The 17,402-nt window shown below is 42.3% G+C and overlaps 2 protein-coding genes across 4 annotated transcripts; one reads left to right on the top strand and one right to left on the bottom strand.

Annotated features, from left to right (window-relative positions):
• Positions 1–265: 265 nt before the first annotated feature.
• On the bottom strand, positions 266–14,704 carry LOC144086931 (ankyrin repeat and SOCS box protein 9-like). 2 transcript variants are annotated; one of them, XM_077617127.1, is made up of 9 exons: positions 14,423–14,704; positions 10,586–10,728; positions 7,669–7,991; positions 7,524–7,603; positions 2,546–2,653; positions 2,414–2,465; positions 2,221–2,355; positions 769–960; positions 266–697 (listed from the first exon to the last, which is right to left on the bottom strand). In XM_077617127.1, the coding sequence occupies exons 3-9, from the start codon at positions 7,703–7,705 to the stop codon at positions 570–572; spliced, it is 732 nt and encodes a 243-aa protein (XP_077473253.1). In that variant the 5' UTR covers positions 7,706–7,991; positions 10,586–10,728; positions 14,423–14,704; the 3' UTR covers positions 266–569. The 2 variants fall into 2 exon arrangements, with proteins under 2 accessions (XP_077473253.1, XP_077473254.1); XM_077617128.1 differs by having other exon boundaries at positions 7,524–7,723; positions 7,822–7,991.
• On the top strand, positions 5,602–17,399 carry gpr143 (G protein-coupled receptor 143). Of its 2 annotated transcripts, XM_077617126.1 has the most exons (10): positions 5,602–7,890; positions 8,808–9,111; positions 10,437–10,546; positions 10,625–10,719; positions 11,601–11,693; positions 12,636–12,745; positions 12,815–12,923; positions 12,996–13,113; positions 13,656–13,911; positions 16,169–17,399. In XM_077617126.1, the coding sequence occupies exons 2-10, from the start codon at positions 8,856–8,858 to the stop codon at positions 16,270–16,272; spliced, it is 1,251 nt and encodes a 416-aa protein (XP_077473252.1). In that variant the 5' UTR covers positions 5,602–7,890; positions 8,808–8,855; the 3' UTR covers positions 16,273–17,399. The 2 variants fall into 2 exon arrangements, with proteins under 2 accessions (XP_077473252.1, XP_077473250.1); XM_077617124.1 differs by having other exon boundaries at positions 5,602–9,111.
• The last annotated feature ends 3 nt before the right edge of the window (positions 17,400–17,402 follow it).

The following is a 17,402-nucleotide window of genomic DNA, read 5'->3' as shown; positions in this document are numbered from 1 at the left end:
AACGTAACTAAATTTTCACAAGATTAAAACAATATCCTCAAAAAATTCTAAGTTTTATATGCAACATTACAATATTTAAAGGATTTAAATAGCAATACAACAAATTTTGACTTGAATGGGAGAATTTCCAGATCAAAATGGACTTTGGTAAACAGAGAAAAAAAATGTAATTAACCATTAATCATTAATTAATTAATTGTCCATGGCACCCGATGAGTTAACTTGAGAAACCAGATTTTATCCAAGATCAAATAAAATACAAATATTCAAGCATTTTTTTTTATTTTACAAATTACACACAAAAGTACTCCCAAGATGGGGATTTTATTTTAAAAAAGTAAAGCGCTTATGGCTGAAATGTTGCTATCTAAAATATGTAAATTCATCTTGAAAGGCTGAAGCCCAAAAATGTATTTGGAGCATCAACAAGAGGAGATGAAAGGCCAAAAAGTGTGCCAGCAACTCATGAATAGAAAACATGCTGATGATCATTTGACCTTAAATTGAACATCTTTTCCTCCTCTGCTTTGTCCTCAATTACTGTACCAGCGCGCCCTCTGTTGGCGATATCAAGTTCTCCATAGAAGGTAATTTTTTAGGCTTGAGGGCAGTTGGAGTTTAGGGACGAGGTGCAACATTCTTTGGCCCAAAACCATCCTGATATGAAGGCGGCACAGCTGCATCAGTGAAGGGATCCCTGAGGGTAAGATACATAAATAATCATGGCTGATCTACATTATCCGCGATATTCGAGGGATTACTGTTTACCTCGGTTTTGAGTAAGCAGTTTCTCCACGTCGCTGCCAGGGGGCGCCATGTCCGCCGGCCGTTTACCGTCCGAGTTTCGCAGGGAGGTGTCGGCACCGTAATCCAGTAGAACCGACACCATCTCGGGATGTTGCAGGCGCACAGACACGTGCAATGGGGACTCGCCTAGTGCGCTGATATTGACACTCGCGCCTGAAAGTGGGATGGGCCGAGACCTTTTTGAGCCACGGGCAAACCACAGCCTCCACCCCCAACGTATTATATTATTTATGCTAATCATGTTTAGCAAATAGCGGCCCTGTGGACAAGTGGTTAGTGCGTCAACCTCACAGTTATGAGATTGAGTGTTCAATCCCATATTTAGACAGTCTAGTGTGTAGTTTGCATGATCTCCCCAGGCTTTCGTGGGTTTTCTTCGGGGTACTCCGGGTTTTCCTCACACATCCCAAAACATGCATTGTAGGCTGGTTGAACACTCTAAATTGCCCGAGTGTAAGCGTGAATGGTTGTCAGTCTCCTTGTACCCATAGTTTGTACGATTGGCTCCAGCACCCCCCCGAGACCTTGCGAGGAAAAGCGGTTGAGAAATTGAATGAATATTCATCAACTAATCATTGGCTGACCTTCCTTTGTGGCGTTTGTGTATGAGGCCTACATGGGTTTTCTCCAGGTACTCAGGCTTCCTCCCACATGCATTATAGGCAGATTAGACGCTCTAAATTGCCCCTAGATGTGTGCGTAAATGGTTGTTTGTCTCATTGTGTACAGCTATTGACTGACAGGGTGTCCCCTGCCTGGTGCCCATAGCTGGCTGAGATAGGCTCCAGTACCCCTGATGACTCTTGTGAGGATAAGCAGGTCAGAAAATGAATGCACTCTCTATACTTTTTGGGATAATTGTACCACTTCATCTCATTTTCTGAACCGCTTTATCCTCACTAGGGTCGTGGGGGGTGCTGGAGCGGGGGGACATCCTGAATTGGTGGCCACAAGGAGACAAAACAACCATTCACGCTCACACTCATACGTAGGGGCAATTTAGAGTGTCCAATCAGCCTACCATGCATGTCTTTGGAATGTGGGAGGAAACCAGAGTACCTGGAGAAAACCCACGCAGGCCCAGGGAGAACATGCAAACTCCACACAGATGGACCAACCTAGATTTGAACCCAGGTCCCCCACTGTGGGGCCAACGCGCTAACCACTCATCCGCCAGGCCACCCAATTGTACCACTTTATACGTTGAATACATTGGCTTTATTACCTCTTTTTCCTCATTTGATAATTAATTTCTGTTCTCCCCCACGACCCTTGTGAGGAGAAGCGGTTCGGTAAATGAATGAATGAAATAATTTCTGGTCCAATACATTTTCATTTACTAATCCCCACTGCACCACTCCCTGCCCCTTACCCCTACTTTTTTAAATCACATTTTTATTTGACATTCCTTACCGAGATCTAACAGTTGCCTGACAGCGTTTACTTGCCGATTGGCACAGGCAACATGAAGGGGGGTTCCAGATTGACCCAGGTTCAGATCCACGTCAGCACAGTGCTGCGCCAGAGTCTCAATGCATTTCAGGAAACCTGCGTGGAAAACGGTCACGATACAGAAAGACCCGTGACCTTTCGCCGAGTTGCTTACCTTTTGCCGCTGCTGCGTGAATGGGAGAGCCATCAAAGGAGTGACTGTCTACCTTATGATAGCAATTGAATTCAAACAGATTAGGATTTTTTCATTTACAACGCGTGTGCTGAATAAGCAAATATGACTGACGTGGGCGCCGTGTTGCAGCAGCAGCTTGGCGCAAGATGCGTGGCCTCCAAAGCACGCTACGTGCAGGGGGGAGACCCCGTCTATTGTGATCAGGTTCACACAAGCACCCTGTTGGACCACACAAAACAACAGAGGGTTACGTTTGAACTCAACGGCTGCCATTGACGACAAAAGATGTTGAATTTATTCACTTTGAGTCAACGATGCACCATTAGTAATACCGTATTTTCACGACTATTAGGCGCACATAAGTCTTAAATTTTCTCCAAAATAGACAAGGCGCCTTATAATCCAGTGCGCTTTATATATGGACAAATACTAAAATTGTTATCCCGATAAAATAAAATAAATCAGTCGATAGGGTACACCATCCTCTACAGCTCTCACAACTACGGCAAGCAGCCCCCGACTCTACTATTTTCCCTGTTGAAAAAGTACTGCGCAGTGACTGCTGGGATATATAGTTCTTTTGTCAATACACCCAATGGATTGTGGCCTGGACATCGACATCAACACAGCTTTACGAAGCATGGAAGGCAGCGTTGGAATAGTTATGCTAGCTACTAGCTAGCTACTATTCGCGAATGGATTGTGGCCGCCTGGACGAACGTATAAAACTCAGCGTTTTCGATGACTCATTTGGACAATTGTTCAATTCGGACACAGAAAATGAGGACTTTGATGGATTTGTGGGTGATGGTGACGTGAGTATTCAATTCAATTCAATTCAATTCAATTTATTTGGCAAAAAAAAGCACTAGGCTAAGGGCCATGTAACAAGACACAAGAAATGTGCAACAACGCGGTGTAGTCACTGGTTCACGGCCAAAAAGTCATCCAGAGCCCGCTTGAACTGGGCGACCGTCGGCTTCTCGACCACACCCTGCGGAAGCCGGTTCCAAGGACCGGCGATGCGCACTGAAAAAGCCGCCTTCCGCCGATTCAACCGGAACCCGCGAGGGTACAGCTTCCACGGATGACCCCTCAGACCACGATCAGGTGCGGGCGTGAAGAAGAGGTCGCGGGGCACGCTGTAGATGCCGTGGAGGATGTTGTAGGCCAGTATTAGGTCCCCTCGCAGACGCCTAGCCTCAAGGGTCGGCAGGTTGAGTCGCTGGCATCTTTCCTCGTAGGACAATAGCCTGAGGCCGCGGCCCATCCTCGTTGCAAGCCTCTGGACCCGCTCCAGATGCTGGATGTCCTTGGCGAGGTACGGTGATGCGGCTTGGATCCCATACTCGAGAATGGGCCTCACCAGGGAAACATACAACGGAAGGAAGATGTCTGCTGTGATGACGGCAAAGGACCGGAACATTAGGAACAGAACTCCGCGAGCTTTGTTGGCTGCTTGGATGCATTGGGCCGTTGGTTTGAACGTGTCGTCGACAATGATGCCCAGATCTTTGCACCGTTGAGTTCGTTCCAGTTCCAGGCGTCCCGGTTCAAAGTCAAGAGGTGAATCAGGAGGAGCCCCAATAGCCAGATGACTGCATTTCGTGATATTGAGCCGCAGGTCCCACAGGTTCGACCAACTCCACACATGATGAAGGCACCTACGCAGGTCCTCATAGTCGCTCCGGGGAGCAACGAGCTTCACATCATCGGCGAAGAGGAGAACCCGCTGGGAGATGTGCTCTGGCAGGTCGTTTACAAACACCACGAACAGCAGTGGTCCAAGAACGGAGCCTTGGGGGACACCGCTGGGGGCGTTGTGAGTCTCTGAAAGTATGCCATTGACTTGTACTTGAAAGGTGCGGCCAGCCAAAAACGCATCAATCCACCTCACGACCGCTGGGTGAATCGCATACGCTTCCAACTTGCGGAGTAGCAAGCGATGGTTGACCGAGTCAAACGCCTTGGCGAAGTCCAGGAAGACCAGGTCGGCAATTTGTCGATCGTCCATTAATTGAGTGACCCATTCCTCCATCATCAGCAAGTTGGTGAGGCAGGATCTGTTGGACACGAATCCATGCTGACTATCGGAGATCGCCGCTGTGATCTGGAGATGGGCCATCATGGACGTTTTGATAATTGATTCCAACATTTTGCAGATTACTGAAGTGAGGGAGACCGGTCGGTAATTCAACGGGTCCTCTCGGTCTCCTTTCTTGTAGATAGGGCAGATGACGGCCCGTCTCCAGTCTTCGGGGACTTCACCTGATTGCAAGGACAGTGTGAAGAGATATGCGAGGGGAAGTGCTATGGTCGGAGCGAGTGCCTGGAGGACCCTCGGGTGAATACCATCCGGACCATGGCTTTTAGTGGCGTCCAGACACATCAAGGCTCGGTAGACCTCAGGAGGTGTAATGGCAACTGCAGGCATTGGGGGAACATCCCGAGCAAATGGGGGTGCTGGTCGCCCATCATCGGCTTTGTAAATGCCTGCGAACACCCTAGCAAAAAGAGAGCTTTGCCCCTCTGCATCCGTGACACCGACTCCATCAGCATCCCTGAGTTTAACCACTTGATTGTGCAGACGTTTGTTGGCTTGAACATGGGCGAAGAAGCGCTTGGGGTTTGCACGAGATGACTGCGCCAACCTCAGCTCATACTTGCTCCGCTCTTGCCTTTCAGTGAACACTGCCCTATTTCGTTGCTGCTTATAGACCTCATATGCAGCTGCCGTGCCTCGTTCCTGGAATTCGCGCCAAGCAACGTCTCTGAGAGTCCGTTCCCGCTTCACCTTTTGCGTCGCCCAGGGTTTGTGCTTCTGGTGCCGTGGCATCGACAATGGTACTGAGCGCTCAGTCACCTGGAGTATGGATTGTTTGAACAATGCCCACAGCTCGCCGACTGAAGTGATCTCCATGAAGGAAGCCCAGTCCACAGCCTCGGAAGCCTCCTCCAGTGCGTGATGATTCAGGGTAGCAAACCTTCTCTTCGGAAGCATCACGCTCTGTAAGGCCGGAATTGTTGCGTGCCAGTTGAACTTGAGCACCGCATGGTCAGACATGGAGAGCGGCGGGAGGATGATGAGAGACGATACCGACGACGGGTAGCACGTGAGTACCAGGTCCAGAAGAGACGGGCGTTGGTTACTGCGGAAGGGTGTCGGAGCTGCAACATGCTGTGTTAAAAAGCAGTTATCAACTGTGTCGAGGAGTGCCTGGTCGAACCGGTCGGCTGATGAGCAGACGACATCGCTCCAGTCTATTGATGGTGCGTTGAAGTCGCCAACAATAAGGCAGTCCTGGTGTGATGAGACCGAGCGAATTGCACTGATTACGTGGTTGTCGTCTTCGGCGGTAGCTTGCGGAGATCGGTAGACTCCCAAGATAGGCAGACAGACTCCGCCCACAGTTACATTGCATCGCACAACCTCAAAGAAGTCGGTCTGTTGAGCAGCGGGAGGGAGAGGACAAAGGGAGGGCTTTAGCTCGCCCTTAGCATAGATGATAACTCCACCACCACGTCTGTCTCGCCTGTCGCACCGGAAGGGGATGTAGCCCATCAGGTTTATCTCAGCGTCGTGCACTTCAGAGCTTAGCCAAGTTTCAGTAATGACGATCAAATCAGGCTTGAGTCCTGATACAATACTGAAGAGGTCACTGAACTTGGCGATCAAACTGCACGCGTTGGTGTAGATGATGACTAGGGGTGGACCACCGCCATCCCTTGTTCCCTCACCGTCACCCAGTTGTTTTGAGTCTCTGTGGTCACCTTCAGTGGCGGGTGGATGTAGCTTGTCAGGGCTAGTTGGCCGTTGCGGATGCACAGACCTCTTTCGCCCTTCTGCCGCCTCGCTGCCAGCTCTGCTACAAGGTTGCGCCAACGAATCCTCTCCCTCAAAGAGTACTCCTTCCGAAAATCCAGTTCGAGATCAGGCCATTGGATTTTCTTGGCGCTTGTTAAGAAGGTCTCGACTTCAGATGGAGTGCCAAGAGTCATCTTTAATGGACGGGGGCGCGCGTCAGCGGAGGATGGTGGCTCGCGTCCAAGCCTCACCGATCTTCCGAGTGAGAGAGATGCCCCGGGTGCCAGTGTCTCCAGGACCGACTTGATACAATATATGGCCAACTCGCGATCTTTCATCGCGCTGCCCACAGCTGGGAGTTCGGGCGACTCGGGAACACCATAGATTATCACACTCAGTACATTGTAAAATGGCTAAATAAAGTACAACCGAACTCAGTTTTGCTTCCATTGCCTTTTTAAAAACGTGTTTTTAGCGTGTGGGTGTAGTGTGTATGTTTAAGCTGATGTATGTTTTGCCATGCCTGGCTGCGTCTATAAAAACAGTGTGTCCTTTGTGTGAGTAAAATACAGAAATAGCACTCGTTACTGACACTGAGGCTAAAAATACGATGCGCCGTATAGTCGTGAAAATACGGTACTTTTTTTTTCAATTATTGAACATGAGAATTCCCTTATTCCACTCAGTTTGTCACTAGTAATTGTCCAATCTATTTGAAATGGGAGAGTTGGAAGCGAATGGTCTTTCATTCATGCATTCTTTCATTTTCTGCCATCTAGCCCAGTTCAAATGTATTGGCCGTCTATCGGCATCAATGGCAGCTAATGAGCTAACATAATATATAGTCCTCATTCTTATTGTTTTTGTTGTTCTTGTGGACACGAATTTGGAAGTCCTACTCTTCCGTCATTTGTCAACCGATTGTCTTGAAACTTGCCAGTCATGTACCATGGGCCAGTATCTTTCAATCCATGGAGCCCGATTTTAAATTTTTTGTGTCCGGGCTGATGAATTAATTGAGGACATCTTGGTTCCTGTAGGTTACGAGTTTGCAACAGCCTTTTTTTTCTGGATAGTTTTGTGATATTTATCTTATTCTTGTAAAATGATGAGAGCATCATCATAAATATCTCTCACAAAAATCAATAACATTTCGGATTGGACATCTACTAGTGATGAACTCATTTAAATTGTCATCTACAGAAACACAAACTGACAGTTGTACTTTAGTTGATACTGTGTTAATATTTAAAATTCTCCAGAAGTCCATAAGTGAAGCATTACCTGCTCAATGAGCTTTTTTAGCGTCAGCGTCTGTCCGTGGAACGCCGCATCATGAACGGGACCCCAGTCCGCTTCAACATCTTGCGTGGGCAACACAAACGTGCACATCACATACTTTCAATCAAGACAAATGTGAGTCACTCACCGCTAAAGAGAGGATTGGAGAAGTAAACTGCTGACATGGTTCTTCTCCTTTTGCCCTACTTTTCAAAACAAGTTGAAAACACATCTGCTCTTCATACAAATTGCCCTGAGGCGCTCTGATGTCATTTCCTGTTCAGACGAGCGACTTGCCCACCAGGAAGTGTCACGGGTGTGTCTCCACCAATGGAGGTGCCGGAACAAAAGAAGGAGGCCTGTTGGGCAGGTTGGAATTTTTGTCTTGACATTTGACACCGAGAACAACATGGAAGTTGTTTAGTCTACCCAAACTGTAATATTTCTGCCCTTTTTCAATCTTGGAAACACCTAGAAAGACATTTAAGAGGTTTCTGGGTTATTTGTTGAGGGAATCAAATTGTAATGTTGACAAAAGTTTAACCAAGAGATGACATATTGCTAAAAACAAGCAGTTTCATCGTTTAATTAGTTCCAAAGGTTAGGAATCAAAACTTTCAGGGTTTTACTCAACTAAAAGTTGCTATTTTAAGAGTATGGAAAATGTATTTTATGAGAATGAAGATCACATTTACGGAGTAGAAAGTCATAGAGTTTTGGTAGTTACTGGTGTTTATTTATACTTTAACAAGTACTTTTAACTGAGTAAAATTTCATTCCCATAACAGTACTTTTCCTTGAGAATATTTTTGGGAGTGTTTTATTTTTATTTCTTTTACCTATATATAGTATACATATAAGTATATTTACGGTGGCCTGGTTAGTGCGCTGGCCTCGCAGTTCTAAGGTTGAGGGTTCAATCCCAGGTCGGTCCTCACTGTGTGAAGTTTGCATGTTCTTCCTGGGCTTGTGTGGGTTTTCCCCGGGTACTCCAGTTTCATCCCACATCCCAAAAACATGCAGGGGAGAATGGTTGTCCCCCGCCTTGTCAACTGGTGTAGCCTTTTGCTTGAGTTGATGTCCAAATTATAAATCCCAGTAAGTCATAAGTTGAAAAAAGCCACTTGGCTTTTCCTATTATACTCGGATATTGTAGTGTGCTGTTTGTTGAGGCTCGCTGTAGCGGGGGGGATTAAATGAAAGCACATGATGTAGCTACCATGTGAGCAGACTCTCTTGAAGAATTGGGTTAAGCGGACTCCCTTTCTTCTCTTTTCCGCCTGCAAGCCGACTGGACGCTCGGCGTGCTTGCTTGGCCGTCCGGCACGAGCAGTCATGGCGTCCCCGCGGCTGGAGACCTTTTGCTGCTCTAACAGAGACGCGGCCACCGAGCTGGTGGTCACCTTCCAGCCACTCCTTTTCGGCGTTCTCACGGCGGCCAGCGCGGGGGTCAGCGCGCTCTTTGCCCTGCTGCAGATTCTGCCCAAGAGGAAAGGCTACAGGCGGCTCGGGCAGTATCCGCTGCCCAGACCCGCGTCGTCCTCGAGGATACTTTTGATCATCAGCGTCTGTGACATTTTGGGATGCGCAGGTATCGCGTCGGCTATTATTGAAGGAGTTCAAAGAGTTTTCTTTTGACTGAGTGGATGCTTTTCATGCACAACATTTGGTGAATGTACATCATCTAATGAACTTTAAACGTCTGCCTTCACTTGAAGTGAACCATGAATATTGATTCATGATTGTGTAATGTGTTTTATATATATATTTAGAAAAATTAAAATACGCTAAGGTTGTCACAAGTAAATAGCCCTTTTATGCACAACTTCTGATTTTTTTTTCTTTAATTGAAGTGTGTTACCCGCACATTCTATTTTTGGGATGGGCAATTAAAAAATATGTAAATCATTTAAAATAATATTGATTTAATTGAAGTCAGCTTGTGGGAAAATAAGATTTAAATAGTAGTTTGAATTGAATGCTCCTATTTTCATTATACAATATATATAATGAAATATAAAGCTTTCCCCACGATATATATATTTACATTTACTTACATACATATACATAAGTGTGTGTGTGTGGAAATCAACTGTGGTCAATGTTTGAATTCTAATTGATGGATTTAGAGCAGGGGTGTCAGACTCGGGTTGATTCACGGGCCGCTTTAACGTCAACTTGATTTCACGTGGGCCGGACCATTTTAGATATAACATTTAGATTTTTTTTTAGAAATGGATTAAAAGCCCTGAATATTCAGTTTTTTATAGATCTAAAACAATGTTTGTTTTAGCTTTTTTTTATATATATTTTGCAAAATGATTTTTGAACTAAAAACAGAAAAAAATGATTAAAAATTTACAATTATTGATTTAAAAGGGGGAAAATCAGGAAATGTAATATACGTACATCTATACTCTTCATTTTAATTTGATCCTAAAACAGAAAGTCAGCACTCATGATTTACTTTCCCGGGCCACACAAAATGATGTGGCGGGCCAGATTTGGCCCCCGGGCCGCCACTTTGACACCATGATTTAGAGTAAATGATATATCACTGGGGGCGGCCCAGTGAATGAGTGGTTAGTGTGTCATCCTCACAGTGGGGGAGCTGGGTTCAAATCCAGGTCGGTCCACCTGTGTGGAGTTTGCATGTTCTCCCCGGGCCTGTGTGGGTTTTCTCCGGGTACTCCAGTTTCCTCCCACATTCCAAAGACATGCATGGCAGGCTGATTGGACACTCTAAATTGCCCCTATGAATGAGTGTGAGCGTGAATTATTGTTTGTCTCCTTGTGCCCTGCGATTGGCTGCGCACCAATTCAGGGAGTCCACTGCCTCTGGCCTGAACTCAGCTGGGATAGGCTCCAGCACCCCCATATGAGATATATAGCAAAATCTGAGTTTTGTCCCTCCAGGTATTGTTTTGAGGTCTTCTCTATGGGTGGGCCTCCCCAATGTAGTGGAACAGATCTCCGTAGCCAACAGCACCGACGCTTGGCCGGACGTCCTCTGCCTCGGCAGTGCAGTAAGACCCCCTACTTGCCCGTAATGGGACGATACGTACATATTCACACTTGGGTAAAGATGCTCTTTCGCTTTGCAGATGTGGATCCAGTTGTTCTACAGCGCTTCCTTCTGGTGGACCTTTTGCTATGCAGTCGACGTCTTTCTGGTGGTTAAGACATCGGCGGGAATCAGGTGAAGCCCCTGAAAAATTCACATTTGTCTTGACTTGTTCACGGCCACTGACCGTGATTAGCTTTATTTAAATTAAGTTATTTAAATGTGATTGGAAATAATATTTTTTTCTGAGGAAATTTGATTTTTAATATTTTATCAATTTTAATGCTGTTAGTGTATTGTGAAAATCAATTTGTATTTGAAATAGCAACTCATTCAATTCAGTCATTTTTTGTAACAACGTTAAAACAAGTATATATTAAGGGGGAAATAATTTTAATATTTAGCATTTTATGTGTATAGATAGATAAGGGAGTGTCTCGTTAATTATAAGTTATGCTTTTAAATCAAATTGTTTCATGTAAATTCGTTAAATCAATTTATTTAAAAAATATTTCTATATACACCTATTATATATTGCTCATTTATTCTGTCATTTTGTAACTATTACTTTTTTAAATTATTTTAGATTAACAGCGATAATCATTTGTCCATTTTGTATTTGTAAAGCCCTATGGGATCTTTTTTTATGAATCATGACTACATATAAAACCTTGACCTGATAAGAATGAATAAAACTAGGAGAATGACATCGTAAAATTCCCAGCAAATACAAAAAAATGGTCAGCTAAAATAACACTTCAAGAAAAAGACCTAATTTTACAAAAGTAGTGCTGTTAGTCGCACTCACATCATGACCACGACTCGTTTACTACCATTAACAACCAAAAAATGATCTCTGCTACAACTTAAAGTCTTCCCAGAATTTGCTAAATGAATGGAGGCACATGGCTTTTTGAAATTCTTTGCCAAGTGCGTAGTAGGGTGTCAAACGTAGCCCGAGGACAAAGAACTGAGCACGTGTTGCGTACTTATCACTTGTTCTTTTTATCCCTCAGCACTATTATCCTGTATCACATGATCACATGGGGTCTGGCTTTACTGTTGTGTGTGGAGGGCGTGGCCATGCTTTACTACCCCTCCATTTCCAAGTAAGATTTTTTTTCTGCAAATGAACATCTTTTGTGACCTTAATGAAAACAAGGAATAAGGAAAATTCATTCATTATCAAATGAAATGTGTGAAAGGGGAGTGGTTAGCACTTTGGCTTCACAGTTCTGAGATCGAGGGTTCGATCCCAGGTCCGGACCTTCCAGTGTGGAGTTTGCATGTGCTCCCCGGCCTCTGTAGGTTTTCTCTGGGTACCCCGGTTTCCTTCCACATCCCAAAAACATGCATGTTAGGTTGGTGGAACACTGACACTCTTGTGCCGTGCGATTGGCTGGTCACAATTCACCCCCCGCACCCCTTGTGAGGATAAACGGTACAGAAAATGAATGAATGAATCCCTGATAAGTTCAAAACAAGAAACAGTAGTTGAAAAAAGCTTCTCCATATCTATTATTAGATGTCCAAATATGAATTTTGATCGCATTTCCATAGTTTGTCGCATCGTTTGGTCTCATTTAATGTTCCTCAAGACCATTTGAATCTAGCATAACCAAGCAAAAATGATGTTTTCACCCCAAGTCTCAGATGTCGGTTGTCCATTTTAAAAAAAAATCACCATACCAAAAGATCTTTAACCATAAAAATGCATTTTAAGAAAACATATGAGCATGACAGAAAAAGCAACAATGCAGTGTTGCAGTATTTATTTATATATTTATCATACATAAGCAAAATAATTATGTTTTCAACCCTAAATTGGGTCTTAACTATCAATTGTAAGAGATAATTGTGTGTTAGATTTGATATCAGGTCAAAATGACAAGTGGATTATCTGATTGTTTTTGTTCAAGATAACTGAAGAATGAATAAAGGGATTCTTCTCACACTTGCAGGATATTTTGCTATATGTAACAGAAAAAAATCTTAAATTTAGGGTAATGAAAATTCACATTAGTGTGCATGCTTTCCATATTTTTTTCCAGTTGTGAACAAGGCTTCCAGCACGCTATCCCTCACTACGTGACCACATATGCACCCATGCTGTTAGTCCTTGTAGCCAACCCCATTTTCTTCAATCGAACAACCTCTGCAGGTCAGCTTCTTAAAGCTAATTTCAAATATATGACCCAATTCTGGAAAAAAAAACATTTTTCTTCTGTAGTGACATCACTGCTGAAAGGACGTCAAGGAATCTACACGGAAAACGAGCGTCGGCTAGCTACCGCTATTAAAATACGCTTCTTTAAAATTATGCTAGTCTTCTTTATTTGGTGAGTTTCTTGTTCTTTGCTGCATGATGCTTTTATTATGATATGTTGATTTTTGTGAACCACACATATCAGCTGGATTCCCAACATCATCAACGAGAGCCTCCTTTTCTACCTGGAGATGCAGGGAAACATCAATGACGGCACCCTGAGGAATATCAGGAATGCTGCTCTTATCACGTGGTTTATTATGGTAAGCTTTCAAATTCTTTACACGTGTGCCAAAAAACAGACAATATGGAAAGTGTCAAAATGAGAGATGATGCCCTCAGCAGGGCAGTGTGTATATTTTTGACCCAGCAGATTTGATCTTTTTTTTTCTGTTTACCCATAACAGAGTCATAATAGAAGCAAACCTCATGAATGCATACCTGTCAACCTCTACCGATAACTGCCCTTATAAATGATTATGATTCCCCTTACAAACCCCCCAAAAAACCTTACAAACACCGTACGAGTCGTACGGTGTTTGTAAGGTTTTTGGGGGGTTTGTAAGGGGAATCATAATCATTTATAAGGGCAGTTATCGGCAGAGGTTGACAGGTATGTGAATGTTTTTGTGACAAAGAAGTATCTGTTCCAATCACTCTATCAGAGAAAAATCCGAGTTGTAGAAATAACTGGAAACTCAAGACAGCCATGACATTATGTTCTTCACGTGTATGTAAACTTTTGACCACAACTGTACATAACGGTCAATGGCATTTCTATCACAATGCACGTCTTGTGTTTCAGGGAATCCTGAACCCAATGCAAGCCTTCCTCAACACGCTAGCCTTCCACGGCTGGACAGGTTTCGACGTGGACCTGAGCCCACGAGGTCGCAGGGACCCCATATGGGAGTCGGCGTCCACATCGGCGGCCAACGGGGGTGGTCGTGACTCCATGCTGGGCACGGCCCTGCTCTACCAGAGTCATGTGCAGGAGGCCAAGAAGAACATGAATGGCAACGGGCAGCTACAGTCGGACGCCATCAGCATCCTCTCAGAAGGTAATTGGGCTCGCAGTGCTGCCAATGGTTCGCCCATGTACGAGGGATGGTGATGAAGGATGAATGGATTACTTCTTTTTTTCGATTTGAGAATGTGAGCTTTTATTTATGTGAGTTGTTTTTACTTTTTACTGCATGGAACGGAAAATGCAATACTACTGCGAAACGGACTAATATCTGTTGAAAAAGTTCCAGGATTGGTACAAAGCAAGTCCTGGATTTTTTTAATCACTCGGTTATTGTTACTTCCTACGTATTGAAATATTGTTGAAAACAATTCGGGATAAGTATTCAATCAATCGATAAAAACAACAACTAAAATTTCCGGGACAAGTACAACACCTGTGTACTAAAACTTTTCCGACAGAGTAGTTGTTTCTCAGCAGTTCCTGTACTAGTTTTGTTATGGCTATAAAACCTTTACTGCAGCTGCGACACATATTAAAAAAGCATCAATAATAACCTCATACAATTGAAATATTATTTAGGAATATAGCCATATATTACTCACCAAAAATCGTTTTTATCTGTTCACAAAATCCATCCTCCTTTTCTATCGCCATCGAAGCTAATGCTAAAAGTCGAGCCGGTCCTGTCGTATTTCTGGCATAGTAGTACTACATTTTTAGTCATTTTAGGGCTGAAAATGTCCGTTCCCAGTTGTAACAGGCTTGCTTGCTTGCTTGCTTCGGAGTTGTCCGACCTTTCTTAATGATGTCCAGCTTTTCTTGAAAAGTCTGTCTTGGAAATGGCTTTGACAAACAAATCCATTTCCTCTCCTCCTTCTGCCATTACGGGAAGACAAAACCGCTATTAAATCAACACAACAATATGAAGGCCTCACGGCAGATTTCTGACCCTGGCAACAAATAATAGCTGAAATGTGATTGGTTAGATGCTTAAATATGAAAACACACATCTGGAAGCAGCACAACCAGGGGAAAGGCTGACAGACAATTTGGAATTAAGTATTCATGGACAAAATATAAAAACATCAGGCTGTGATTCAGCGGCCCGGTGGAGCGAGTGGTTAGTGCATTGGCCTCACAGCTCTAGGGTCCTGGGTTCAAATCCAGGTCATGTCCATCTGTATGGAGTTTCTCAGATAATTCAGATATTTTTTTAGGCCAACAGAGAAGGCCTTGCAGGCACTGCCCAATAGGAATCCTGGAATTTTTCCAACAGGTCCCATGGCTGGAATTGCCAGAAAACTTACAAATCTGGCAACTTTTCTGATGCATCTCACAGATAGGGAATAAAACTATTATGAAAAGCTGTAATACAATATCCTCATTTCCTGTTTCTTTTTCTGGGGGGGGGGGAAACAAACAGCATACTGGCTCATAATCATTACTAATAACACAACACAGAAGATATTATTCTATTTGTGAAGGTACACATGATGTCACGAGCCTGTGAACTCCGAGCAAAATTGTTACACAAACTTTTTGTCTCTGTTCATCTTCAATCTATGTTGTCTTGTTCAAGTATTCACTAGAACAGGCAACGTGATGTCCTTGTGTTACAGAAGCACTGAAACAATTACAGAGATAGCCTGAAACAAGCACATGCTGAACTAATTCATTTAAATTTTGTGTTCTTATTTCCTCGCCATTTTTATATACTTTACTATACTTAACAATATTTCAATTGCTTTTTCTTTCTTTACCAATAGAATCTCCATGCTACTTTATTTCTTAGCTCAATGGCAGGCAATAAGTTAACATAGTCAATAATATATTGCTTTAAACTTTGTAGTTTTTTTTTCCTGTTTTCTTCACTTTCAATTTTCTGTTGTCCACCCTGTGATTATATATAAAAAAAATACAAAATTTTCTGTATTACAAACCTTAAATAAAGATTTATCGTACACATTTTAAAAATGCCTGTCGACACTTCATTACCACGATGTTGGATGTTTAGATTTTTGTTTGTATGATATGCCTAAATTGTATATACTGGGCAATGATTACACATTTTAATAGCAATTAATTAGGTGAGATTGACTAGGATTAATCCAATAATGAGTTTTAAAGTAATATTTAGCATTTTTTTAATGAACCTTATTCGAAATATACTCATTTTAACCTGACAATGCAATTAATCGACTGATTTATTGTACATGTAATCATTGCCCAGCACTAATAGTGTTTTTAAATTGTAAAATAACTCACCAAGATGTATCTGTGATAGAGGGATAGATTTAAAACAGAAAAATAATGCAGTGCCGTCCCCCTCCCCTGTTTTGTCTCGGTAGGTTCAGAATCTAGCACAGTTGAAATCCACATATCCAGCGAGCTACCAGACTATGGCGGTATAGACGCTGATGAGGAATCCTTGGGGACGTCAGGGAAGCACTAGCCAACATCACGTCGCTCTAAACTACTCTTTCTGGTAAAAAATAATAATAATTAAATAATAATAATATATATATTTTTCTGCTTGGCTAATATAATACCCATATTGCAATTTAAAGTAATCTTGAGAAGATGAGAAGCGTGTTGTTAACTGTTTAAGAGTTGTACGTATCTGCCTATTTGTGTATTATTTTTTACTTTTTAAGGACATGACTATTTCACCAGTTTCTAGATTAGTCGTTAGATAATCTTTTTGCACTTTTATTCTTATTAAATGTCCAATCCATCTCCGATGTTTTCTACTGGTGATTCTGAAGTGTTGGGCATGAACAAGAAGGAGATAAAACTTTTTTTTTTTTACATATAAAATATGCTTCTACTTACGAAAAAATTAAAAAATGAAAAAAACTTCTGGTACCAATTAATCTTGTAAGGAGAGGTGCCACTGTAATTATAATATTAGATTTTTTTTTAGAACAGAAAGTTGTATATCTTGAATTAAAAAGTAATTCCGATTTTTTTTAAATGAGAAATGTATTAGAGAAAAATTGTTGCAAAATTAACAGGAAAAAACAATTTTCGCTAACATAATTTTTACTAGATCTCATTTTAAAATGTTTAGTTTGGGTTTACTTTATATTAGTTTTTCATATAATTGGTTATTTTTCAGGAACATGATATAAAAAAATACAAATAAAGAAAATAGAATGAAAAAAATGACCTTCACAAGAAAAAAATTTTTTTACTTTTTTTTTAAATCAAGCAAATTTAAAAAAAAAATCTAATAAAAAACAAAGAAAATCTGATGAATTTGAAAACATTACTATAAATAAAAAGAATAAAAATAAATTAAATATTTGATCAGGTCAATAAATGCGTGATTTAAAAGGGGGAAGGAAAGTAAAGAATTAAGATGGGAATTTATGATTAAATTTCACATGGATTTTGTTTGCTATAGTCTGACAATCATCTCGTGACATTAGAATTTAGATGTTTTCCCCTCTAAATATATTTCACATTGGTTGATAGTTTTCCCACAACACGCAGTGCACGTTGAGTGAACATTTATACTAGATTTTGTTACCTATTGTTATTACTTTTGTTAAATAAATGACAACATTGAAAGCACAAGTG

Source organism: Stigmatopora argus, chromosome 13, assembly GCF_051989625.1.
Source record: "Stigmatopora argus isolate UIUO_Sarg chromosome 13, RoL_Sarg_1.0, whole genome shotgun sequence".
Lineage (NCBI taxonomy): Eukaryota > Metazoa > Chordata > Actinopteri > Syngnathiformes > Syngnathidae > Stigmatopora > Stigmatopora argus.
The sequence above is the reverse complement of the archived record's forward strand: the minus strand, read 5'-3'. Positions and strand labels throughout refer to the sequence as shown.

Coding starts and splice junctions, on each gene's coding strand:
- LOC144086931 (XM_077617127.1), bottom strand. CDS start 7,705: ATGTCAGCAGTTTACTTCTCCAATCCTCTCTTTAGCG. Junction 7,604..7,668: donor CTCCAATCCTCTCTTTAGCG/GTGAGTGACTCA, acceptor TGCCCACGCAAG/ATGTTGAAGCGGACTGGGGT. Junction 2,654..7,523: donor TAAAAAAGCTCATTGAGCAG/GTAATGCTTCAC, acceptor GTGGTCCAACAG/GGTGCTTGTGTGAACCTGAT.
- gpr143 (XM_077617126.1), top strand. CDS start 8,856: ATGGCGTCCCCGCGGCTGGAGACCTTTTGCTGCTCTAACAGAGACGCG. Junction 9,112..10,436: donor TGACATTTTGGGATGCGCAG/GTATCGCGTCGG, acceptor TTGTCCCTCCAG/GTATTGTTTTGAGGTCTTCT. Junction 13,912..16,168: donor CATCAGCATCCTCTCAGAAG/GTAATTGGGCTC, acceptor TTGTCTCGGTAG/GTTCAGAATCTAGCACAGTT.